We start from the raw sequence: 27,871 nt of genomic DNA, 5'->3' as shown, positions 1-27,871 counted from the left end.
GCCATGCAGCTAGTAAGTGACAAAGATGAATTTTCATCCAATTCAGACCCCGAATCCATGCCATTTCTAGCTGGCTTTTGTTTTTGTGGGAAGCATTCTACTGTTCTTAAATCATGTTTGGCTTTCAAGAATGGAAGTCATTTAACCACCAAGCAATTATCTTGTTTCCATTTCAACATTTATCTGAATAAAGCTAGACTTTACATCTGTAGCCTGACAGCTCTGACAACTTTCTAAAATTTCACAAATAGATCCATTATTGTTTTAAAAATTCAGGGAAACACAAAGACACAATACAGCTTTGAACACCTTAGGCTGGGATTTTAAGAACTAAACCCTATTTAGCATGGATATGACACGAGCAAGACCAAGACTCTCTAGATGCTCATTACTCTTCAAATGCATCTTGACAGCATCCCTAAGGCAAAGGCTGCCTGGTTTACCAATGAGAAAAAAGGGGGTTTAAGTTTAAAAACTCAAAATAAATAAATAAAGCAATTAGAAAGGACATAATGCTTCCTTAGCTCGTTTAACTCCCTTCTAATAGGCCAGCGGTTTTCAATCTCTGTTCTCTGGAACCCTGCGGCCCTTTTGAGGAGTTTCAGGGGCCATAGAGAGGACAAAGAGACAACTGAGTGGGCAAGGCTCACCTTCGACCCCTACCTATACCAAACAACTCAGTTTCTGTTTTGTATATTGAAGTTATATGTTGATCATATATTGGGGAAAAACACATTTTACTGCTTTACAAAAGTTTGGAAACTTCTGCTAGTGTGTGCTGGCAACAATTAAATGGTTGTGATGACATCTCCCTAAAGAATCTGGGGTTCTAGTTATTATAGACATGATAGCAGGAACCTTCCTTCTGCCGTAGAAAGTTATTGAGATTTAAAATATGCCTTTGCAAACTAACAAAAAAAGTCATGAGATTAAAAAAAATTCATTTAAAACTAATTTCTGTATGGAACTGGCAAAAAAACAGACACATAGATTAGTGGAACAGAACAGAGATCCCAAAAACAAATCTATACATCTATAGTAAATTCATTTTTGACAATGATGCCAAGAACATACATTGGAGAAAGGACAGTCTCTTCAATAAGTGATGCTGGGGAAACTGGATATCCATAAGCAAAAGAATGAAACTAGACCCCCATCTCTCACCATATACAAAAATCAAACCAAAATGGCTTAAAGACTTAAATTTAAGGCCTCACACTAAGAAACTTCTAAAAGGAAACATTAGAGAAACTCTCCAGAACATTGGACTGGGCAAAGATTTCTTGAGTAATACCTCACAAGCACAGGCAACCAAAGCAAAAATGGACAAATGGGATTACATCAAGTTAAAAATCTTCTGCACAGCAAAGGAAACAATCAACAAAGTGAAGAGACAACCCACAGAATGGGAGAAAATATTTGCAAACTACCCATCTGACAAGGGAATAATAACCAGAATATATAAGGAGCTCAAACAACTCTAGAGGAAAAACATCTAATAATCCAAATAAAAATGGGCAAAATGTCTGAATAAGACATTTCTCAGAAGGAGACATACAAATGGCAAACAGGCACATGAAAAGGTGCTCAACATCACTGATCATCAGAGAAATGCAAATAAAAACTACGATGAGATATCTCATTGTAAAATGTTTAGATTTCATAATGAAATGTAATTTCATTGTAAAATAAAGTTGGAAATCAGGGCTCACCTCAGTTAAAATGGCTTTTATCTAAAAGACAGGCAATAAAAACTGCTGGCAAGGATGTGAAGAAGAGGGAACCCTCATATACTGTTGGTGGGAATGTAAATCAGTACAACCCATTATGAAGAACAGTTTGGAGGTTCCTGGAAAAAACTAAAAATAGAACTTCCATATGATCCAGCAATTCCACTTCTGGGTATATACCCCAAAGAAAGGAAATCAGTATACTAGCTACCTGCACTCTCATGCTTACTGCAGCACTATTCACAATAGGCAAGATTTGGAAGGAACCTAAGTGTCCATCAACAGATGAACAGATAAAGAAAATGGTGGTACATATACACAATGCAGTACTATTCAGCTATAAAAATATGAGATCCTGTCATTTGCAACAACATGGATGGAACTGGAGGTCATTATGTTAAGTGAAATAAGCCAGGCACAGAAAGACAAACTTTGCATGTTCTTATTTGTGGGAGCTAAAAACTAAAAACAATTGAACTCATGGAGATAGACAGTAGAATCGTGGTTACCAGAGGCTGGGAAGAGTAGTAGAGTGGAAGGGAGGTGGGAATGGTTAATGGGTACAAAAATATAATTAGATAGAATGAATAAGATCTAGTATTTGATAGCACAACAGGGTAACTAGAGTCAATAATAACTTATTGTACATTTAAAACTAAAATTATAATTGGATTGTTTGTAACACAAAGAAATAATGGATGTTTGAGGTGGTGGATATCCCATTTACACTGATGTGATTATTAAACATTGTATGCCTGTATCAAAATATTTCATGTACCCCATAAATATATACACCTACTATGTACCCACCAAAATTAAAACTTAAAATAAAAAAGATGTCATCGTCTTTGCCTGGCTCAATAATGGCAATGTTTATAAAACAGCATAGATGATGGTATTGTCTGTAACCCCAGCACACCACAATGGGGTTGAGATCATTAACTTGTTTCTGATTTAGCATATTTGCTAAGAAGAGCTTCTCTTACTACTACTTCATTGTAAAGAAAAAGTGAACACCTTCGTTACTTCTATAACAAGGCAAATAACGATGATGGCACTTCTTACAGTCCTGGGAAAGATATTTAGAGAACTGTGTGCCTAATTCAGTCTTTGCTCATTCATTAGCCTTGGTGACCTTTCCACAACATAAAGTGAGGTCATTCATGCTCTGCATAAAAGATCCTCCAAGTCTACTGACCATAATTTCACCTTATTTGGGAAGAGCACGAGCTCTGGGTTCAGACAGACCTGAGTTCAAATGCCAGCCCTTCCACTTATTAGCTATTAGATCGGGATACTTAACTTATTCAAGCTTTAATATCTTTATCTTCTAAATATGGAAATACAATTTCCCAGACAGGATGAATGATTGAGGAATAAAGACAAAGGTGGCAGCCAACACTTATACACCCCTGACTGTGTACCAGGCACTATGTTAAAGGCTTTACATAGATGTACTATTACTATTTTCCTTTTACAGATGTGGAAATTAAGGCAAAGAGAGTTTAAGACTAAATAAAATAACACAGGTAAAAGGTCAGACACAAAATTGCCAGACAAGATTACCTGCTCAATATATGCTAGCCCCCTGCTCACCCCCATACCCCCATACCCTGCCATCTGCTCCTCTGAAATGGCATGACCATGCAGGTTAAAAATAAAATTGGAAATCAGGGCTAAAGAATTAGATTCAAAGTGACTCACTCGGTGTCACTGAGAAATGACTCAGTCTCCTCAGCCACGAAAGTATACACCACCCCTAATGTAGGCACAGCTATATGATTACGTAGACACACATGCAAGCACAAACAGACTGCAGGATAACAATGATCCCACATTCCCTTTAACTCCTCAGGTCTCATTGCAAACACTATCTTGTGCCCTCTTTCCTTCATCAGAACCTGATGGACTACAACACAATCATGTGTTTCAGGGTATGGATGCCACTCAAGAGTGTCCCTACAGTCTATATCCAGATATGATGGGAATCATGAAAGGAAAAACTAGGAGCAAAACAAGAGGGGTGGGCAACAAATGGTAGGGGCCTGGATGGTCTCTAAAAAAGGCTGGACATTGAAAATAATTTAAAGCGAGAATGAAAAAGTACAGTATAACCTTTGAATGACATGCTTCACAGTAGCTAGCTAATATAATAAATGCTCATATACATACACACACACACATACACCTGATTCATGGACTGCAGAGCTTTAAGACATGATTCTCAATCAAGTTTCAGAAGGAAATATTTTAAAATGCTTACCTCTTAAAATGTTCGGATTTGAAAACTTTGGTGATTAAAAAAGCAGTGTTTTTCTTTTTGTTTGTTTTTGTTTTAATAGATGCTACTGTACATAAGATTTGAATATGCACTCCACTCCTTAAACTATGGATGGAGGGTTTGAATCTTACTGGATGAACTCAAGCATAGGAATTGCATTGTAATGTTGTTATCACTGCATCAAACTAAGTCTATCTCCAAGTTCCCATTCCACCGGCTTCGGGGACAATTTAATTTCAGTTATTGCTGACACTCCCACTTTCCTGCCTCATGTATCCAGAACTGTGCAAAGGTCCTAGGAGTTTTGTAAAGAGCAGAACATTTAGAAAGACCAGTCAGGTGTCCAAGACACACTGGTTACTACTGAGCTGCCCGCTTTTCAAGTCTCCAGTGATTCCATACATTCACTCAATCACTAACAAATATTAGTAAGCACCTACCACACTCCATGCTCTGTTCAAGGCACTGGAGATAAAACAAAGAAACAGCAAGATGAGACTGCCCCCTTCCCAGAGACTCCTAAGTTCCTTTCTCAGGCCAGGAACTCTCTGTGTGACTGACAGTTCAGGTGGCTCCCATGCAGTCTCCCAGGCATGCAACATAGCCATTCCCTCCCTTTCCATTCCCCCTACCAGAAGCCTGGCTCCCTCTACAGGGCATCTCTCTTGCAATTTCTTCTTCCATCCAAGCATCAGTCTTGGAAGCTCAGGCTTTCAGAAAAAAAAAGGCAGGAACTTTAGGTAACACAAAACTCTGCTGAAACAAAGAAGTTCAAGGGACCTGGCTACCATCTTGGAATGGAGAGTGAAGGGTGAGAATAGAGAGGAAGGGACAAATAACATCAAGGAAAAGAAACAAACACACATACACATACACATACATACATACACACACACACACACGCACACACACACATGCACACCCTTGTTATACTTTCACATGTAAATGCCTTTTCCTAAAAGCAATCAAGTTGTTTTCATATTGAACACCAAAACAAAATGTGATCTGAAAATGTTTTCATTTTTCCTGAATTAGACTTTGTACCAAACACTCACCACTGCCTTAAGGTATTATGCCTAGCACAGTGCCTGACACATGACAGGCAAGATGGATGGATGGTTAAAATAACTCTTTTCTTTTTTATAAGCTGTACATCTAATACGGAGGATCTGAAAAAGCACTTGAGTATGGCCAGCCAGTCTGAGACATCTTTAGAATAGATGAGGCTATACTTAGGGTATGCACACTAAAAGATAAAACACTGTAAATGTATTTTACAATGTAGAAGCATGGTGGCAAAATTCTTGCATCAAGATGTGAAAATATAATACAGTTTTAAAAACACAAAGTAGTTCATTTTTCCTAATCATTTTTATTTAATTTAGTATTTGGCAGAACAAGGGCTAACATACAATTAAATATTGACTTTATCACATAGTAACCATATATCCTTGGGGAGCTATATTCAGTTTTTTCACCTTTAAAATGGAGAAAATTTTATCTATTATTACTTAGGGTTAAGATTGAAAAGAGATACTTTGGGAAAACACCATCATGGCCGGCCTACTCCAGACACTCAAGAAATATTTGAAACACACACAAATACACACATGTAAGCATGCATATATGCACTTATAGCTTGATCTTGAAGGTCTTATATATATATGTGTGTGTGTATATATATGTATGCATGTATATATATGTGTATGTATATGTATGTATACACACTATATATACATGCATACATATATATATACTATATATAAATAGTCACAACATTTGAAGAAAAAAGTGAAAATTCTTAATCATCTTGTTAATCTTAACAAAAAGGAGAGGAATTATACTGATGTTCAGAATTCCATATTCTTTATTATACTTTAAGTTGTGGGGTACATGTGCAGAACATGCAGGTTTGTTACATAGGTATACACGTGCTGTGGTGGTTTGCTGCACCCATCAACCCGTCATCTACATTAGGTATTTCTCCTAATGCTATCCCTCCTCTAGCCCCCCACCCCACGACAGGACATGGATGACGCTGGAAACCATCATTTTCAGCAAACTAACACAAGAACAGAAAACCAAACAATGCATGTTCTCACTCATAAGTGGGAGTTGAACAATGAGAACACATGGACACAGGGAGGGGAACATCACACACTGGGGCCAGTCACAGAATTCCATATTCTTTACACACTTAATGATGGTCTCTCAAAGCTTTCCAGAAACAATAATCTAAGGTACAATCCCTTAAAGTACCAAGCTACCTATTTTTATGCTTGGAGACTTCCAAAAACTGGCTAAAAATTTCAATCATATTTGGAACCTAGATAGAGACTGAATGGCCCGAAATCTTTCCTTCCAGAAATGACCCAGCCTGTGTGGGCAGGTTCTCAAATCTAATTAGCACAAAACTTGTTTGCAACAAGAAAATAAATTAGTTCCAAAGCAGTAGAAAATGCATAAACTTATAAAGGGCTGAATTTGCATTTTAAAGTCAAGTAACATTTCCTTTTTCTTCTGTTAAGTACTCATAAATTTATACTCCTCTACCTGTTCGTAGAGAGATCACCCTTCTAAACTACAGAACAGTTAACATCAGATACAAACGTCTTTACTAAGATCTGGTAATAAAAATTACTATAAAAATAGTACCTTACTAACCTTTAGTTCATTTTGATGTAAGTTCATTTTAGCTCCCCCTCCTTAAATTTAAGTTCACCTCTAGCACTTGCATGGAAGCCAACTTTTATCATTTATTGAAAAAAAATTTAAACTCTTTGAGCCCTGTACAACCTATCACCTTTCAAATCAAGTGAAGTAATTACATAATTTTATAACTTTCCATGAAAAGTTATTTTCTCTCCAATGTCTAATAATTTGATTTTTATTCTCCTGTGGAAATCTTTTCTCTTTTATTCATCAATGTAATATAAAGGGATTGTTCAACTGGAATAAATAGCTGATCCCCTTATATTCTTTGCTAAAAACATTTCTTTTAAAAGTAGCCTCATCTTCAGTTTCAGGATCCTTCACCTCAGTGTGTTTAAATCCTGTACTGAGTATATTCATGAAGGAATTAAATGAAGGAACAAATGGCCATCATTGCAGTCTGGTCTCCATTATTATCATGTTCCCCTGTCACTTAATTTCTTCCACACTCAGTTGTTCCATCTGTAAGGTGGAAGTAATAATTATCTCATAAGGTCAAGAGGACAGTATAATGATAAATGGGGATAACTAAAAAGCATAAAATTATTCATAAGAAAATTAACAAGAAAATGCAATGTCCCTAGGCATGGGCAAGGACTTCATGACTAAAACATCAAAAGCAATGGCAACAAATGCCAAAATTGACAAACGGGATCTAATTAAACTAAAGAGCTTCTGCACAGCAAAAGAAACTACCATCAGAGTGAACAGGCAACCTACAGAATGGGAGAAAATTTTCGCAACCTACTCATCTGACAAAAGGCTAATATCCAGAATCTACAAATAACTCAAATAAATTTACAAGAAAAAAACAAACAACCCCATCAAAAAGTGGGCAAAGGATATGAACAGACACTTCTCAAAAGAAGACATTTATACAGCCAACAAACACATGAAAAAATGCTCATCATCACTGGCCAGCAGAGAAATGCAAATCAAAACCACCATGAGATACCATCTAACACCAGTTAGAATGGCAATCATTAAAAAGTCAGGAAACAACAGATGCTGAAGAGGATGTGAAGAAATAGGAACACTTTTACACTGTTGGTAGGAGTGTAAACTAGTTCAACCATTGTGGAAGACGGTGTAGCGATTCCTCAGGGATGTAGAACTAGAAATACCATTTGACCCAGCAATCCCATTACTGAGCATATACCCAAAGGATTATAAATCATGCTACTATAAAGACACATGCACACATATGTTTATTGTGGCACTATTCACACTAGCAAAGACTTGGAACCAACCCAAATGTCCATCAATGATAGACTGGATTAAGAAAATGTGGCACATATACACCATGGAATACTATGCAGCCATAAAAAAGGATGAGTTCATGTCCTTTGTAGGGACATGGATGAAGCTGGAAACCATCATTCTCAGCAAACGATCACAAGGATAGAAAACCAAACACCGCATGTTCCCACTCATAGGTGGGAATTGAACAATGAGATCATTTGGACACAGGGCAGGGAACATCACACACCGGGGCCTGTTGTGGGGTGGGGGGCTGGGGGAGGGATAGCATTAGGAGACATACCTAATGTAAATGACGAGTTGATGGGTGCAGCAAACCAACATGGCACATGTATACCTATATATCAAACCTGTACGTTGTGCACATGTACCCTAGAACTTAAAGTATAATAATAAAAAAAGAAAAGAAAATGCAATGTCCCCAAACTAGAAGTAAGAAAAAACTGCAATGGTTGTTTATACAATGTTCTTCACATCAAAATCCCTCAAATCCAACATAAGATAAATTATTTGATATTAAAAGTGGAGCTTCATCATCTAGAATTAGAGCTCTGATAATGAAATATCAATGGTAATGACTTAGTATGAGACACCGCATCACCCATCCTCAAGGCTAAATATTTAACTTGAGTAAATGTGTTGATTCTGATAAAATTCTGAGTGAAAGCTATAAAACAGAAATAAAATACTCAAAGAAGAGCAAACCTTGATTGCTCAAAACGCTTAGAAAATGCGGGTTCACTTCTGGCATGCAGCCCATCATCAATGACTCCAGATACTCATTTTGGAGAAGAAGTTCCTGATTTCACCTTGCTCCACCAACATTTCCCTCTTATTACTTCCATTTGAGCAGAGGAATTGTATTTTGCTTTCTTAAAGGTTTTTCTTTGATTATGATTAATCAAGAAATCTAAAAATTTACAATACTCCGAGGTTTACTAAATATTATAACATGAAATACAATATACAGAATTGATCATTCTGCTATAGCTTTTTCAAAAATTCCACTATTATGTGATTTAATTTCACAAATTAAATCTCACTTTCACTATCTCTTCTAGTTTCAAAATTATTTTGCACAGTATCTCTTTCAAGACATCATTTTGTTAATATTTTTTAAAGCTTGGCATCTAAGGTTTTTAGCTTATTACCCCTCCCAAGTATTATAGTAGTTTCTTCTTTCATGGAGAATTTAAAATTTGAGTGAAACTTACTTTCTTGTATTGCATTAAGAATCTCTGAAAAGTCCACATCACTCTTTGGCCCGTCAGGTAGTATTTGCATATCCAGCTGGTAGCCTTGCAAATCCACACCTCCTTCTAGAGAAATGAAAGATATTCATGGAGTTTGCAATGGTTATCAGAGAGTCTGTCATTAGGGTCCCAAGTTGAAGCTATGTCAAAATCCAAACTGAATGGCTAGCTGGTTTGCCAGTGATCCTCCTTCTTAGACAAAGGACTTTAAAAAAAAAAAAAAAGGAACATACACAAGCCACTTGCATTTTATGGGACCAAAAAGGTTCACTTGTATTTCCAATGCAAAAATAAGGCAACTATTTTTTTACAAGGAAACACACTTCATAGTATTTACTGATAATTCCCTAGGTAAAAATGTAACATAGCCTCTACCTAAGGATATTTAACATTATTTTCAGCTTCCACATGGATTAAATGTGACACTAACACAAACACTTTATGATATCATCTTATTATAATAATTCATTTTTAAGGATGGATTTGATATTCTTGATATCACAGAAAACAAAGTATTAATACTTTGGTCCCTCATAATTAGACCTCCCTGATACATCATTTATTTTTCAACTGTATCTGAATTTGAAAATTTATTCTATGAAGTAATTAAGCCTCTTGTTCTAGGTTTGTCTGATGTATTTTTGGCATGTTCTAAAGAAAGAAAGTTTTTATGCTGCTCCATACACCTATAGAACATTTAAGGAAGTCAAAGAAACCAAGGTACCAAAAAGTAGCTTTATCACGAACAATAAACTTTCCAAACCTTCTAAAAGCTTCTTAAAGTAATCAGTAAGAACGTCTCCAATTTGAGGAGTCTGCCAGGGCTAAACAGCCAGTGCTAAAATAAACAGCCTGATGCATAAAATGGAACATGCCCTGGCTTCCAGTATTTTGTAGAAATTTTGTAGAAATCTCATAAGCTTAGGAGATATACTCAGCCTTATACAAAATTCCAGTTATATTCCTAAAGCTCAAGAATAAGATAACTCACAGCCTCACACGAATGCTTATTCTAGGAGTAAAACACCTAAAAGTAACTTAATATTCTATCATATTTAATAGAAAATAAGCCTTGGAAGGGCAGGGACTTTGTCTGCATGCTATAACCCAAGCACTTAGAACAGGAGAAGGCACAAAGTTGATTCTCAACAAAGTAGATTCTCGGGCTGAATGAATGAATGAGGCTATGCAGTAATTATAAAACCAAAACATTAGAGATAAGAGCAAAGCTACAAGCTCAGATTCTGGAGTCAGAGAGACCAACATTGAAATTCTTATTAGATAATGCTGAACCTCTCTAAATTTCAGTTTCCTCCTTTATGAAATAGGGATGATGAGAACAGACTCACAGAGCAGCCACCAGGATTAAATGAGATAATGCATAAAAACCTTAGTTGTCACGTAGTCAGCATTCAATAAATAGCAGCTACAGGTATTACTATGATCATCCATAATAATTTATTAAAGCAACACTGGCATTTATATAGAGACAGACTAGGTATTGAACAATGTGAATAATGAAAAGGAAGTCCTCAGTCCGTTCCTTGAGACCCCAGTATGCATTTCGGTCACTGTCAAGAACTGCTGTTTAACATTCCAGCCACAGCAGTGAACTTTTCAGATACACTAATGCAGCTGCCTCATTGCAAAGTCTGAAGCTACCTATGAGAGTTTTTTAGACAGGGCAGACAAAGATGCCTTCCTGCTGGTCCAGAATTAAAATGGGTTATTTGCTTTTTTCTTCCATGGCCAGTTACTTCTAATGGGTAAAGAAACGTTCTGATGCTTTTCAATCTCAACTAAGGCTAGTCAGCTTTGTTCTATTGGATGGTCAAAGACCTCATAATTACAACAATGACAAGAAAAATAACAAGAATATTCAATATCAGCCTGGCTCTGGGCTATGTACTTTATGATATCATTTAGGCTTTAATCTTGAAAAGAAGGTGCGATGCAATGGAGTAATTTGCCCAAAGTCACAAAGCTACTAAGGTGTAAAGATGTAACCACAATCCATGCTCTTCACTAGTCTTTAAAATCACCCATATCCAAGCAGTCACAAACACAGGCTATTAGAGATAAGAGAACTGGATTTGCCAAATAAATCCAACATAACCCAGTAAAATGATCCTGTGTTCTAATACTTCGGATCAAGACAAAACACATTACATAAGCTAAAAAACAAGTGACTTCCTAAATAGACTAATAAATAGAAGCCCAATTTATTTATTTGTTATTTGTCATAGGCAGGGGCTCATAAACTCAGGTAGAAGTAGCTATGACTACTAGATAACTAGAATTTTTAATAACAAAGATTCCAAAAACCTTTAATAATTTTTTTAAATGTGAGAGGGCAGTATAGAAGTGTAAGACACAAAAGAAGCACCATAAAGGAGGCATGCAGGCCATTAAATTCTGTCTTCAAAGAATATTTAATGATGTGGGAAAATGCTTGTTTATAATGAAAAGGTGAGGAAAACCAATACAAGAATATAGATAGATAGATATAGATAGATAGATAGATAGATAGATAGATAGATAGACAGATACATACATACATACATACATACATACATACACACACAGAGACATATCCCAAGTACAGTCATGTCTCACTTAAGGATGGGATACTTTCTGAGAAATGCATCGGTAGATGTCATCATTGTGCAAAGATTGTAGAGTGTACTTACACAAACGTAGTTGGTATAGCCTACCACACACCTAGGTTACATGGTGTAGCCTATTGCTCCTAAGCTACAAACCTGTACAGCATGTTACTGTACTGAATACTGTAGTAACTGTAATACAATGGTATTTGAATACCTAAACACAGAGAGGGTAGAGTAAAAATAGAGTACAAAAGATAAAAAATGGTCTCTCTGTATAGGGCATTTACCATGAATGGAGCTTGCAGGAATGAAAGTTGCTCTGAATGAGTCACTGAGTGGTGAGTGAATGTGAAGGCCTAAAATACTATTGCACATTAGTAGACTTTATAAACACTGTACACTTAGGCTACATTAAATTTATTTAAAAATGTTTCTTTCTCCAATAATAAATTTATCTTATGGTAAGTTTTTACTTTGTAACCTTTTAGATTTTTTTTTAACTTTTGACTGCTTTGTGATAACACTAAGCCTAAAACACAAATACATTTTATAGCTCCACAAAAATATTTTCTTTCTTTATATCCTTATTCTATAAGCGTTTATCTATGTTTTAAATTTAAAAACTTTTTTAAAACTTTTTTTGTTAAAAATGAAGATACAAACACACATTAGCCTAGGCCTACACAAGGTCAGGATTATCAATATCACTTGTTCCACTGGAAGGTCTTAGGAGCAATAACATGAATGGAGCTCTCACCTCCCATGATATAAATGCCCTCTTCTGGAACACCTCCTAAAGGACCTGCCTGAGGCGATCTTACAGTTAACTTTTTTTTTTAATCAGTAAAAGGAGCATACTTTAAAATAACAATAAAAAGTAGAGTATATAAGCCAGTAACATAGTAGTTTATTATCATTGTCAAGTATTATACACTATAAATAACTGTATGTGCTATATTTTTATACAACTGGCAGCACAGTAGGTTTGTTTACACCAGCATCACCACAAACATGTGAGTAATGTATTGCACTATGACATTACAACAGCTGCAACATCACTAGGCGATAGGAATTTTTCAGCTCCATTATAATCTTAATGGGACCACCATGGTTTATGTGGTCCATCACTGATGAAAAAGTCATCATGCAGTGCGTGACTGCATATTAAAAAACATGCCCATTTATATGACTAGAAAAATATAACAGGAAGAAAATACTCAAAATAAATAGGTACAGAAGTTATCTCTCAGCTGCGAAATGATGGGTAGATTTTGTTTTACACTTTATCTTTTTTATGTTTTTCACAATAAGAATAAAAATTTTTTTTTGAGACAAAGTCTCACTTTGTCACCTAGGCTGGAGTGCAGTGGTGCGAACACAGCTTACTGCAACCTCAACCTCCTAGGCTCAAGCAATTCTCCCACCTCATCTCCCAAGTAGCCGAGGGCTAAAGGTGCGCACCACCATGCCTGGCTAATTTTCGTATTTTGTATAGAGAAAGGGCTTTTCCATGTTTCACAGGCTGATTTTTAAACTCTTGACCACAAGTAATCCGCCTGCCTCAGTCTTCCAAAGTGCTGGGATTACAGGCATGAGCCATTGCACCTGCCCTTAGCATAAAACATTTTTATAACTTTAAAGACATGTAAAAATTCAAGAGTGGGATAGCAGAGATTAATAATTATTTAGAGTTCAGGATTTAAGACTGAAAACAAAGATTGCAGATATTAAACTATAGATGTTAAATATCTAATTTAACAGATTTTCTAAATTCATGTAATTTTTTAAAATGTATAAACCAAATAGCTTCAAAATGCAACATTCTCTTCATGCTAAATATTATGATCACACACAGAATACCCCAAATATATTTTTCTGTCTGTGCTCTAGAAGAAATACAGAATACTCTTTCATAGAGTATAATGTAATGGTCTGGAACTTCTGACAATAAGCCATTCATTAAGTCTAACACCACAAAGGAGAGGGAGCTGTAAAACAAGGACTTTTGTAAGCTTTCCTAAATGAAGAGTGATCTGTGTACCAATGAATCTTCAAAGATGACAGTCTCCACCTTTAACTTATAGTGCCCAAGTGAAAGAGACTAAGTGACTTCAATGTAAAAAAATGTACTATGTCTACTTTGTTCTTCTGATTTTATTTATTTATTGTTATTCATATAGCTTTTTGTTATAATTTCTAAAAACCTATGAAACTGAGTTCTTTGCCATAGCCACAAATATCTTAGACTTTGGGTCAGAACACAAACATTTGAAAAACTAGGCAAGATGGTAAAGATACTATAGATTCAAACTGAAGATTCTTTAAAATACAGCCCCACTGGGCATCAGTAATTAACATGCAATTAAGCACAATCCTAAGGAAACTAAACAAACAAATTAAAGAGGGAAGCCAGTAAGATCCCTAAATGTGTGGAAACACATTGAACAATTAAAAAAATCAAGAATAGCTACAAAATCCATGTGATCTCCATTTTGTCTTTAAGTTTCCCCACACTTTATGGACAGAAGTGATTATACTCAATACTTAATTGTGATTCTGTAACCTTGGTAACAGCACTTACATTTAATAAAAAGTCTTTAGCTGGACAAGCAATATTTTTAAAATTCATTCTGTACCTAGCTTACAGCTAGGCTTTTTTTTTTTTTTTTTTTAGACAGTCACACTCTGTCACCCAGACTGGAGTTCAATGATGCAATCGCAGCTCACTGCAGCCTCAACCTCCAGGGCATCAAAGCACTTTTATACAAGAGAAACAACAACAAAAAATGAGTTTCAAACATAAGTTTCTTGATTAGCAAATATGTCAATGCCTTCCCATCCCATCTTGTCCATAGAAATCCCTTCTTGCTTTCAAGGCCCACCTAGAATTCTCTGCTTCAGGAAGCATTTCTTGATCCTGATAAGTAAAAACCATTTTTCTATCCACTGAACTCACATAGCTCTTTATATTTTGTCTTTTCTATAGTATATGTTTTCTATGAAAAATGAGGTAGAGTACCTAGCACAGTATGAACCAAAGAAAATGTAAGTTCCTAGTTTTTCCATATCTAGATTTCTTCCTCATTGCTAGCACCTTCAACTAGACAGTAACGCATTGAAGCCTGGGATCAAACTGTATCCCCCTTTTATCTCCTATAAAACCTAGAACAAGGCCTTGAATATATTAGTTGCTCAGTTAATGCTCTTTCACTGCAATTTCACATTATGAATAACGATAATGAATATAAACTAAGAAGATGCTCCGATTTTTTTTTAGTCTACAATTTAAAGCATCTTGATAGGTTATCAGTAGATTACTGTGAAAGACATATTATAGATCATAACTTTTTGCTTTTTCAGTAAAATCTTGTTAAATTTTATCAAATAATAAACAAAATATCAAAGTACCAAAGGGCTTACAATAAAAATCAATAGCTACCTTTTGCAATCCTTGTCCTCTTCCTCAGTGGAAAAAGGACTTTTAAGAGTCTCTGTTGGATCCTTCTATGTGTGTGTCCCATTGTTTCATGATTTCCAATTTTATATACTATATGTGGTTTTTCTGCTGTGACACATGACAATGTAACTTACATTACTGCCACTCTCCGCTTGCCCTCCACTCACTCACCAAATCACTATTCTTGGTAATTTCATTAGATCGCCTTAGTTTAATTACTTTAAATAAATCACTTAAAATTCCTTTCCTTGTTCAATCAATTATAGACATATCTCATACGTGTAAATTAACACAAGTGATCAAAAAAGGAGATACTGGCACTAAACTAACCTGGATTTGAATGCTACTTTTATGTGACTTTGACTCATTAAATAATAATAAGCCTTATCTTTCTCATTGAAAAAATGGGAAACCAAAATTTTTTGGAGGCTGTAGTATAAATTACAGACATTATACATAAATAATTTGGCCCATCATGTTAGATCTAGGTGCTTCACTACAAATTTTATATGATATTCATTCTCTGCAAAATGAGGGCCTGCTCCAGGTTTGGGGCCTAGGCTAAGTAAAAACAATTCCACTTTAAAAATCTTGTAATCTGGGACTTGGAATAGTTACTTCATATTGAAACCAAAATAAAGGAAAGTCTGACAAATCAGCTCTTACCCTCCCCATGTCACAGAAAAGATGGAGAGTGTGTAAAATAGACTTAAGAGGACAAATGACATTTTCTATGATAGCCTCATAATAATTGTTGCTAGAGCTGAGCTTCTTCCTACATTCTATTTATATTCTACAAATAAAAATTGGTAGTTCCTGTCCTGAGAGGTATACTTAATACAAACCTCAAACACAGCATTTTTTATAGAATAGGTAGCAGTGATATTTCAAAACTTGAGCTACATATCTAAAATAAATCCTCACATGTAATATTTTTGGACTTAAGAGGTGGCAAAGACCCCATTTTCTAAACTGGGAGTTTTGTATTGAACTCCCCATAGGTGAATTCTGTGTTCCTATGACAGTATTGAGATGGAGAATGGTGTTAAGAAAGGAGGGAGCGCTGGGTGTGGTGGCTCACACCTGTAACCCCAGAGCTGCAGGAGGCTGAGCCAGGAGGACTGCTTGAGACCAGAAGTTCAAGACCTACCTGAGCAATATAGCAAGACCTCCATCCCTAAAAAATATATATAAAATAAAATTAGCTGGGCACATTGGTGCATACCTGTAAACCCGTCTACTTGAGAGACTAAAGCGGAAGGATCGCTTGAGCCCAGGAGTCTGAGGCTGAAGTGAGCTATGATCATGCCACTGCACTCCAGCCTGGGCAACAGAGTCCTTGTCTCTTAAAAAAATAAAAATAAAAATAAAAATAAAAAAGAAGGGAGGGAGGTCCATTCTGTCTTTACAGACTTTCCTGGCATCAGCCAGTGTTCAAGATAAGTCTTTGAAGAAGAGAAAAAGGAAATGAATTCAGCTCTTCTGGAGAATATGAAATTGGAAACCATAGATTTACACGTAGGAAATGCCATTGGTTCTGAAAAAAAAGTTCCATCTTGTTTTTTAACATTATTTGTAGTACTTACCAAAATCCTTTTTTTGTGTGTGGCATAAACTAAAAAAGCTTCACAATAGAAGATGCTTCATAAGTGTAAAAAATATTCATGTCATTTTATTAGTATTATGTAAAACTATAAATCTTATGATGTTGTAAGTTCATTCTTTTACAGAAGAAAGCTTGGCTCATATTGGCAGGAATAAACATATTGATTCACCCACGCTAGTCGCTATAAGGCTAAAGCTATTCCCTCAAATGATTAATGCTGAGTAGTCCTAATGGCTAAGTTCTTTACTGGGTCCTGATGGGAGAACCACATTTGGCTAACAGCAGGCAGATATTTCTCAGGTCTAAAATGGAAATAATAATTCTACTGCATCAGCCAGTAATGGCTCTCCTTCAGCAGAATTGCTTCCATGTTTTCCAGGATTGGTAAGATCATGATCTCCTAAGTTATAATGCATCCCTGCACTAAAAGTTCCCTAGAGGGCCTGGAAGTCAGAATTGCAAAGCTTCAAATAGCAAGAAGGATTTGTGAATCACATAGGCAGAATTCTGTGGTGTCTTCCAATCTCCTAGATGCTGAGGTCTGTTGTGATGACAAGGACTCTTGCAGATGAGAAGAGACAAACTCAGGATTAGGAGGCGTTACAGAACAGAAACTGTGCAATTTTCAGCCTCACTAAATGTTGTTTACCCTTTTGTCTTGAATGATGTCTTTATACATGAAGGGCTTGAGATAAATGTGAGAAGGAATATTGCCCTTGCAAAATGACAATCCTCAAAAAAGCTAGGACTCTGCCCCCTTGTGCATCGGCCTGTCAGCTCAAACTCAGACAATCAAGCAAAGTAAAAGCTCACTATTAACTGACTATCCACCATGGCTAAGGGCTTAGGCTTTTAAATCTCAGCTCTACTAGTTATAGTTGTATAATCCTGAGCTAAATGGTTAAAGCATCCTGCCCCATCTTCAGCGGATACATTCCAAGACCCCCAGTGGATATCTAAAACTGTGGATAGTACTGAACCCTATATATATGCTTTATTTCCTATACATACATACCTATGATAAAACTTAATTTCTAAATTAGGAACAATAAGAGATTGACAACAATAACTAATAAAAAAAGAACAATTATAACAATAATGATAAAATAGAGCAATTTCTCTCTGTCTTCTCTCAGAATTCTTATTGTAACTGAAATGATGAAAAACAAAAAAAAAGCTGTGGATAAGGGGCGCATTGCTGTACTTAAATCTCTTCAAGCTTCTAAAATATAAAATTATTTTAAATAGCTTCAGGCAGAAGAAGCAGTTTTAAATTCCACAAAACACAATGCTCTTTTCCAGAAATTAATCATTTGCTTTTCTTTGTGGCTGCCTTTTTATGGCTCTTCTTCATTCACTTTCTGTGCTCAAAAGGTTGTAAAATGATTTTTCAGAAAATTCCCTCTAAATGCATCCTATAGATCAAAACGTGTGTGTATATGTCCCTCAGTAAAATGAAAAGCAAATGCAAATAAGAGAAGAATGTGGTATGTATTTTTAGAAAAAAAATAATGTTGTTACTCAGCAAATGATAGCAAGGAACACAGATACCAATGCCCACATTTGCCAAGGACCAAAATAGCTTGTTTTCCTAAGCACCCCCACCTATTGACTAAACTCACATCACACATCTAAAAAAATCCACTTAAAGAGGAAGAGATTCAAATGAAGGATAATTAGAGTGTTATTTCTAAACCACAGCACTAACTGTGCTGAAAGGCACCACATTCACCTTCAATGCAATGAGAAATAAAACAGAAGTCCAAAGTAGCCCTTGTTGCTTTTTCCATACACTTTTGTCTTCCAGCCACCCCAAAAATCCATTCATAAATAGGAAGACTGATTATCTCATCCACGCTTCAGCTCTGTTCAAGAGAACAGCCAGGTTCCTTAGATCATATAAGCAAACCTCAGCCACACTTCTCAATAAAGTGTCTATCTTCAGAAAAGTGGATAGAAAGCCCCCAAAATTTCACTCTTAACTAATGTTCATCTTCAAGAAAAAAAAGTTGACACTGTGGAAAAAACACCCATAATAAATTTTTTTTTTTTTTTTTGAGATGGAGTCTCGCTCTGTCACCCAGGCTGGAGTGCAGTGGCACAATCTCAGCTCACTGCCACCTCTGTCTCCCGGATTCAAGCGATTCTCCTGCCTCGGTATTTTTTTTTTTTTTTTTTTTTTTTTGACAGAGTCTTGCTCTGTTACCTGGGCTGGAGTGCAGTGGCGTGATCTCGGCTCACTGCAACCTCTACCTCCCAGGTTCAAGCAATTCTCCTGCCTCGGCCTCCCTAGTAGCTGGGATTACAAGCCTGCACTACAATGTCTGGTTAATTTATATATTTTTAGTAGAGAGGGGTTTCACCATGTTGGCCAGGCTGGTCTCAAACTCCTGACCTCAGGTGATCTGCCCACCTCAGCCTCCCAAAGTGCTAGGATTACAAGCATGAGCCACCACTCCCGGCCCCGTAAGAAATTAAATACCTGGGTTTTAGTCGGGGTCTGTCAATTGCTAATTTTGTACTTTTGAGCTAGTAACTTCACTTCCTATGCCCTAGTAAAATATGCATAATTCCACCTCACAAACTGCTATGAGGACTAAATGAAATGCAGGAGAAAAATTTATGAAAGCCCTTTGGAGACAACAGAACATCAAGTAAATGTAGGGTTGTGGTATCATGACTGCTATCATTCTAAAGATTGGTCATGTATTTATCTTTTCCTTATTTTTGTTTCCCTAAAGCATGAGTTTATCCTGACTCTTGGCAGAACTAGGAACAAGTCTTTCTTGGTTGTCCTTCTTCTTTTAAAAGTCTCTCCTTAATGGTCCTCTCCTCTCCCTCTCCCCACAGCTTCTGGTCCTGCTCTTTACAGAGAGAAACAGGAGACAGTCTGTTCCCTAATTTGAGACCAGGCCTTGACATTGGTTCCAGAAAGAAATCTTTGAAACTCAGGGAAATAGGAAAGAATTTTATTATATCAGAACTCAAAAAAGGCAGGATGAAAAAACAAAAGTCCAGAGCATAGTAGACCAAAAAGAGAAGCTACAAAGTGGACATCACTTACATTGAAGGAAATAATAAACTGTGAAGCTGATTACACATGCGTTCAACAGAACCTAACTGGTCCCTTCTTCAGTATGGTTTTCTTATGCTAAGGTTTGAGCTACTGCAGGGCTTTTAATTTAAATTTTCTAAGGCTTTTTTATGATAATTTGCTAGAAATGTTTCTGCCAAGTTGTCTGAAGAAGAAAGTAATAGCACATTAAACGAGAGAATAAGAACACCTGAGCTAGAATATTGCCTTCACCATTTACTGACTGTATAACCTTAGGCAAGGTACTTACCCTTCTTCATGCCTTAGTTTCCCCACCCATAAAATAAGGAAAATAGCATGAGAATATTATGGGAATTAAATGAGATAATGAATGAAAATAGTTGAACAGTTTTTGAGGTGGGGAATATGGTAGAGGGCTTAATATATTGTAGCTATAATTTTATTATTATCAAACTATGCATTTAATGCCTAAATATACAGACAGTACTAATCATCCTGGCTGTTTGGAAACAACAAAATCCTAATGTTTCTCTCCTGGAAAATCAATGTGTCCTAGCATTTAAATACTAGATAGATTCATAGGGAACAACAATCACGCATAAATGCGGAACGGGCCATAGGTTTTAAAAAGTTAGATAAAAGAAACTGTATTAGAAATTACTTGGGAATGACACATATCGGCAAAACATTATTTTACAAATTGTAAATGAGACTAAAGGACATATTCTGTGATTAATCACACTTCTCTAGGATTGTACCATGGGCCTAACAGATAAGGAAAAAGCAATAGAAGAAGTATTTTAGATTTCAGAAAGCTTCCAATTCTATTTTATATGGCATAGTCATTAGCTGGGATAATTTGTTCTATATCCACTAAACTTTATAGTTGCAAACTCAAAAAAATCAAAATCAGTGCTTCAGTTTACTATGCTCTTGACTCTTAAATTATAGTCCCAAACCTAGTACCATTTACCACTTATATTATTGGTCCGTAAAGGAAGCAGAAAATAATATTCATTAATTATGAGTGTCTAAAGGATAAGGTCAAAATAAAATTGATAAACAGGAGAAAGAATTGAAACAATCAGAAGGAAATAGAAACCATACAAATACAAGATGAAGATGAATGGCTTCTGTATTTATACAGCATAATGAGAGACCATCTTATTGGTATTCTAGCACAAGTTAACTGGGAAACTGCTAAATGAAGTGGTGACTGAGATAACAAGGATTCTAAGGCATAGGTACTTTCAGGGTTCGGAATTTTGCTTATCATGATGGTGACAAGAAAAATGATTTCTTTATTTATCAACCATTTATTACTGAACACCAAGTGTGTGCGAAAAATCCAACTGGACATTCTACACGAATTATTTAATTGCCATTACAAGGCTATGTAGGATTGCCAGACACAATACATTACAATACAGGATGTCCTGCTAAATCTGAATTTGAAACAAAAAATATAATTTTTTATTATGTGTGTCATATGCAATATTTGGGACATACTTTCAAAAATCCTTGTTTATCTGAAGTTTAAATTTAATTGGGAACACTGTATTTAATTTGGCAGCCCTAATACTATAAGGTAGGTATTAATTTCCTCATTTTACTGATGTAGAAACTAAGCTTCAGAGAAATTAAGTAATTTGTCCAAGGCTGTAATAGCCATCAGGTGACATATCTAAGCTTTTAAACACCTAACGATAAAGCTTGCTTTCAGAACCAGTGTAATGCACCGTTCCTATCATTATGCTGTTTCCTGCATCTGAATGGTCATGCCTCTTCCTCCTGTTGAAATCCTAGTTGACCTTCAAAGTCAAATTGGTAGACCATATGTCTTTTGAGTCTTCCTAAATTCTTCTGAGCATAATAAGGTTATGCTGCCATAACCTTATTTATTTCTCTGTTCCAGCCCTTAATACAGTTTGACTTCTATCATAGCAGCTTAAGCACATGTCCCTGTAGTGGGCATTCTTCCACATAAAGTTGTTTCCTAACATCACCTCTATTTCCTTTTGGGGAAGTCCCTCTCCCTCGCTGTGTGTAGTCAAGGTGGCAGAAGAAATCAAGGAGTCCTACCCTCCCACTATGAAGGCTGAAGGGAAAGGTCTTCTGTCCTATCATTTGTCTCAGCACTGTCTGTCCAACCAAGGGAAAGGTGCATAGCCAATAGAACTGTCCTCCTAAATCTTCAAAACGTGAACCAAACAATGCAAAACTAGAAAAACCAATAAGAATTCAATCATTCCAGATAGTCAAATAGGAGATATTCTATTCTAATCAAATAGCTATTCTTGATTTCTCTATTCCTTTTCCAAGGTTGGCTCTTTAGGTTTTCCATCCACATTCTTCAAATTTAAATTCCTTCTTTGTTTGGATTAAATGATTAGTTTCTCTTGTTGGTAACAAAGAACCCTGATTGATTGTCTCTCTTGGACATGACTGAGCACCTTAAGACCCATGTTTAATACAGTTCTGCACCATTTCAAAATACTCCAAGGAGGGCAACTTCCCAATAAATCCTTGTTAGTAAATAGTAGGCACTCATAAATGTTTGTAAACTCAAAGGGGGATAAACAAACTGAAATTGTTCAGGCAGATGGAACAGAAAATCTACAAGACTCCCAAATTCTCTCTTTTTGTACTTAGTAACCAATCTGAGTGGGCCTTAGAGAACACTTCGGGAACAGAGATTATTAACTTTGTAAAAAAATAGATGGATGACTTAATAGGCCTCAGTATGACTAAATTGTCCAAGCTTCTAAGATCTATGACTCACTGTACATAAGAAACTCAGTTTGAGAGCTCTTCCATAATCTCCCAACAGAGAACTATGATGCATTTGTGCAAGTACACTAAAAATAAAGAGAATGGAACTGAAATCATATTCCACCTTGCCAGAATAATATGAGTTTTAAAAATACTTTTTTTAAATAAAAAGTTTCTAATTGTAACTTAATATATTTTTTCTTAATTATAATTCCAGGCTAGAGGATTGGCTTTATTTATATTTTCAACCAATACGCGACATATGTAGGGTTTAAGGATCTATGATAAAATGATGGGTAGATAAGTAAAGTGATGTATTTTCGTTTTGTTTTGTTTTTGTTTTTTTGAGATGGAGTTTTGCTCTTGTTGCCCAGGCTGGAGTGCAGTGGTGCAATCTTGGCACACGGCAACCTCCGCCTCCCGAGTTCAAGCGATTCTCCTGCCTCAGCCTCCCGAGTAGCTGGGATTACAGGCATGCACCACCACGTCCAGCTAATTTTGTATTTTTAGTAGAGAGAGGGTTGCTCCATGTTGGTCAGGCTGGTCTTGAACTCCTGACCTCAGCTGATTCACCCACCTAGGCCTCCCAAAGTGCTGGGATTACAGGCGTGAGCCACCGTACCCGTCCAAGTGATGTGTTTTTAAGGTGAGGGAAGAGACTTGAGATTTTAAGTCACAATGTGGGCTGAATTAGCCCATGTTGATAAAACACCATTAGGACATATCTTAATAACATTTATTTAATTGTATTATAGTAATATCAACACAGGATATCAACTAAAGGAAAGGACAGACTGAATCTACACTGCCTGCATTTGACTTTAATGGAATACTCAATTCTGGGCACTGCATTTTCAAAGAGATAGCAATGAAACAAGAATGTTTCTAAGAGCGGAGAGGGTACAATGGTAAAGAAATTGAATATCATGTCATTCAAGGAAGCACTGAAGACACTAGGAAATGTTTCACCTGGAAAATTGCTAGGGATGAGTTTCTTAAACAACTGAAGGATTGTCATATGAAAGAAGAGTTAAGATTTACGCCATATAACTTCAGAATGCTAACCTATATCTGGTGAGTAGAACAGATTTTGACAAACAACATATAATCATTTATTAAGAATCTACTAGGGACAATGCATGATGTTAGGAGTGACGGAAGATACAAAGATGAATTGAGGAGAGTTCCTACCTTCTGGTAGAACTATAAGACCATAGAAACAGATGGACTTTGATAAGTCTTCTAAGTTCTGTGGAAACGTGGGGAAGTAGGGGAATAATTCTGACTATAAGATCTAGAAAGCTTCTTGGAGGAAGCGGAATTTGAGTTACATTTGGAGGAATGAGAAGGGCTAGTAGACATTTATTAGGGGAAGGGATATTCCAAAATGAGAGAGGAGCTTGAGCAATGGCAAAGAAATGGAAGAGTAAAAGCCTACTTGAGAAATACTAAAAAGCCTGTGGATGCCTGAAGCTGAATAACATGGATAACGACAGTGTAAAATGAGATAAGCCTGGAAAAGTAGGGAGAGGCTAAATTGGAGAGGGCTTGAAAAGCTGGGCTCACAAGGCTGCACTTTCTTCTGGATAGCCATACAATTTTAAGAAGAAGAGGGCTGATACTAATTATCTTCCCTGGAGGAGAACCTTGGTGTCTGAGAGAACCACTGAAGACAATTGTCCAACATCTAAAACCTTCCACTAGGCTCTCCAGAATTCTCTGAACATCGTCAATCTCTTCTCAGATTGCCCCATTCACCTTCTTGCTCTAAGGAAAACCTGGATCTTCCCAGTGGTCATGCTTCCCTGTGGCTCTTTCACTTAGAACTGTTTTTCTCCAATAGCCTTGGCACCAACCCATCTAAAGGAGGAGTAGATACCTTTCTTGAGTCTCAAATCCACCTTCAGACCATTCTTCTTCCCTCTTCCCCAAACACCTTTAGCCTTGAATCTCAAGTTGTTAATACTACATCATCTTCTACCCTTTATCTTTGTACCTGCTACCTGCCAGATCATGTTCCCTTATTTCTCAATAAAGTTAATGCCTGGCTTATCATTCTTCCCAAAACTACTCAATTCTTGACTCAATCATTTTCACATCTTGGCCTCTCAGTCCCTAGGAATTTTTTCATTCAATGATCTTGTCTTCTACCCTTTATAGTTCCTTATTTTGTACCTTGGCCTAAACTTTGTCATTACCAGTAACAGCATCTTGTGTTGATATTACTATAATAAAATTAAATAAATATTAAGATATGTGCCACAATATTAGTGCCACGCATTCCATTCTCTTACCACCTCTCTTATCCTTCCAGATCCTCCTTCTATTACCCTAACCCCCACACTGTTTTGAACCCTCTGGGAACTTCAACTGATTGATACTACCAACTTTTCACTGTACCTCCTTCCCTTGATGTCTTGTACCCTCTTTACCAAATCACAAAATGAATCACTATCATCAGTCCCCTCCATGCACCTTCGATTCCCTTTCTCTCTTTCCTACTTCCTTGGCAAAACCACACTGCTGTTCAAATCCAACTCGCCACCAACTCTATGTCTTTACTCATGTAGCTACACAAAATTAAAAACTACACAATGATGATAACTAGTACTACTTTAGTTTCATGACTATGAATCTCAAATCCCCTTTAATGTGAGTTGGCAAACATATTTCCCCTCTCCATATCTTCCTTTCTCTCTCTCTTTCTCCCTGTGGCTCCATTCTCATTCTCAGAGATGACCTTGCTTCTCACATTAAATATAAAGCTGACAACATAGGAAAAGAACTTATTAGACCCTCAGCACACCTGCCAATATCTACATACTCCTCCTTCCCACCAGTTATCACAGGTAAACTATCCATGGTCCTATTGTGCACAGCTCTCATCCTCTCACTGATGCCCACATCACAAATTCTCCCCTCTCTTGAACACCATAAATTATCGGGTGGAGAGCTGCTATTTTTAAAAGAAACTCTTGACCTTACTTCTCCTCCAGCTGCTGCCCTATTTCTTCACTACACTTCACAGCAAGACTGCTCAAAAAAGTTGCCTATATTCAGAGCATCTAATTTATATCCTCTCATCTCCCTTAAATCCACTTCAGTCAGGGTTTCATCCCTACCTCTCCACTAAAACGGCTTTTAGCAAAATCACCATTGACCTCCACTTTACTAAAACCAATGATTAATTCTCAGTCCTCATCTTATTTGACTTTCAATAACATTTAGCCTAGAAAACCATTCTTCTTTTCTTGATAAACTTTTGTAGTTTCTGAGATGTGGCACTTCTGGGTTTTCTCCATCTTTGCTGGTGGTTCTTTCTTGGCCTTCTTTGCTCGTGGTTCATGTTCTCTTTGACCCTTTATTATTGGAGTGTCCCAGATCTCAGCCCTTGATGCTCTCTCTCTTCTCCATTTATACTTCTTCCCTTGGTCATCTCTTTCAATCTCATTTCTTTAAATAGCACTTATATGTCAACAACTGTTAGTTTTATATCTCTTTCACAGACCAATCATCTTTCAAACTCCAGACATGGAAGTCAAACTACCACCCACAAGATCTTGCCAGCTCTCAATATTATCACATCTATAATCAAACTTCTGAACTCAGCCCCACCTTTGCCCTCAAACCCACCAAATCTGCTTCTCTTGCAGCCTTCCCCTTCTCAGCTGATTTTACTCAGGCCAAAAAAACTTTTCAGTCATGCTTTGCTCTTCTTTCTCTCTTACCCTATATCCAATCCATTAGGATATTTTGTTGGCCCAGCTTTAAAATATATCCAGACTCTAAATTCTCACGATCACTTCTGCTGTTCCTAGTCAGAGCTACCATCATTTCTCCACTGGATCATTCTGGAGGCCTCCTATCTGACCTTTCTCCTTTTATCCTCTCCTCCTATAATCTATTCTCTCCATAGTCTGTATTACATCCTGTTAAAATATAAGTCAAATTATGGAATTGTTCTGCTCAAAACACTATAAGAGCTTCCTTTCACATAGGGCTCAAAGTCCTTACAATGGCCTATAAGGTCCTACCCGATCTAGTCCCTATGACCTCACTGAGATGATTCCCCACCTCACTCACTCCACTCCAAGTTGAGGAGCCTCCATACTGTTCTTCAAACTGCCAGACCCACTCTTACCCTACAACCTGTCCATTAACTGTCCCACTGCTGGAATGAAGTTGCTCAGACATCCACATGGCTGTCTCACAAACTTCTAGTCAGTGATTACACATCTTCATGACTCAGCCTACCCTGATCACCACGTTTAATATTGCAACATGCTGCCCTCTTCCCCTACTTTTTCTTTTATCCATAATACTTATCCTTTCCCTAAACACTATATATTATATATAGCTTATATATAACTATAATATAGATTACACAGTTGGTCTATTTAATATATTTATTTATTATCTCTTGCAGCCACTGTGTAAACTCCCCAAGGGCAGGGACTTTTGTCTGCTTTGTTTACTGATGTAAATCAGGTACTTGTTGAAAGAAAGGCAGGCAGAAAAATTCAGAAACTATTGTAGTAGTCTAAAACACAGCTAATAACGGTTTCGTTCGGTCCTACCCTACAAATATTTATTGGGAGTACAAAGATAAATAATCCAGAATCCCTTCCCTTAAAGACCTTTTGGTGGACAGATAGACAAGTAATTTCAACATGTTCAAAGATAACAGGGCAAAACCAGGGCATACTGGGAAGAAAGGACAGCAGGAGCAAAGGTTGGGAGGCATGAAATAGCATCATGTATTTAGAGAAGTGAAAGCACATTGATATACTCAGATGTGATGGTCTATTTGATGAGCCAACTTGGCCAGGCTACAGTCTCCAGTTATTCAATGAACACTAATCTAGTGCTGCTGTGAGGGTGTTTTGGAGATGCAATTAAAGTTCATGGTCAGTTGACTTTATGTAAAGGAGATTCTCCTTGATAATCTAGGTCAGTTGAAAAGCCTTAAAAGCAGAGCTGAAGCTTTTAAGAGCTGTGCCCAAGAGTTCCAGCCTGCCCTTGCAGATAGCCTGACCTATGAATTCAGACTTGCCTAGCCATCTCCCACAATGAAAGCCAACTCTTTGTAATTAGTCTCTAGTACATACTTTCTACTGGTTTTGCTTTTCTGATTGA

General features: G+C 36.7%; 1 protein-coding gene across 3 annotated transcripts in view; it reads right to left on the bottom strand.

Moving 5' to 3' along the window:
* The window catches only part of ANO4 (anoctamin 4), a 345,709-nt gene that overhangs the window by 210,783 nt on the left and 107,055 nt on the right, over positions 1 to 27,871 (bottom strand). For 2 of the 3 annotated variants that reach the window (XM_030821265.1, XM_003269908.3), the window contains exon 3: positions 9,198 to 9,302. The exons of the other annotated variant lie outside the window; for it this stretch is intronic. In XM_030821265.1, the coding sequence (XP_030677125.1) occupies positions 9,198 to 9,302 (105 nt within the window). The remainder of the gene's footprint in view (positions 1 to 9,197; positions 9,303 to 27,871) is intronic. 3 annotated transcript variants of the gene reach the window in all.

Source organism: Nomascus leucogenys, chromosome 10, assembly GCF_006542625.1.
Source record: "Nomascus leucogenys isolate Asia chromosome 10, Asia_NLE_v1, whole genome shotgun sequence".
Taxonomy (NCBI): domain Eukaryota; kingdom Metazoa; phylum Chordata; class Mammalia; order Primates; family Hylobatidae; genus Nomascus; species Nomascus leucogenys.
This window is presented reverse-complemented; position numbering and strand designations above follow the sequence as displayed.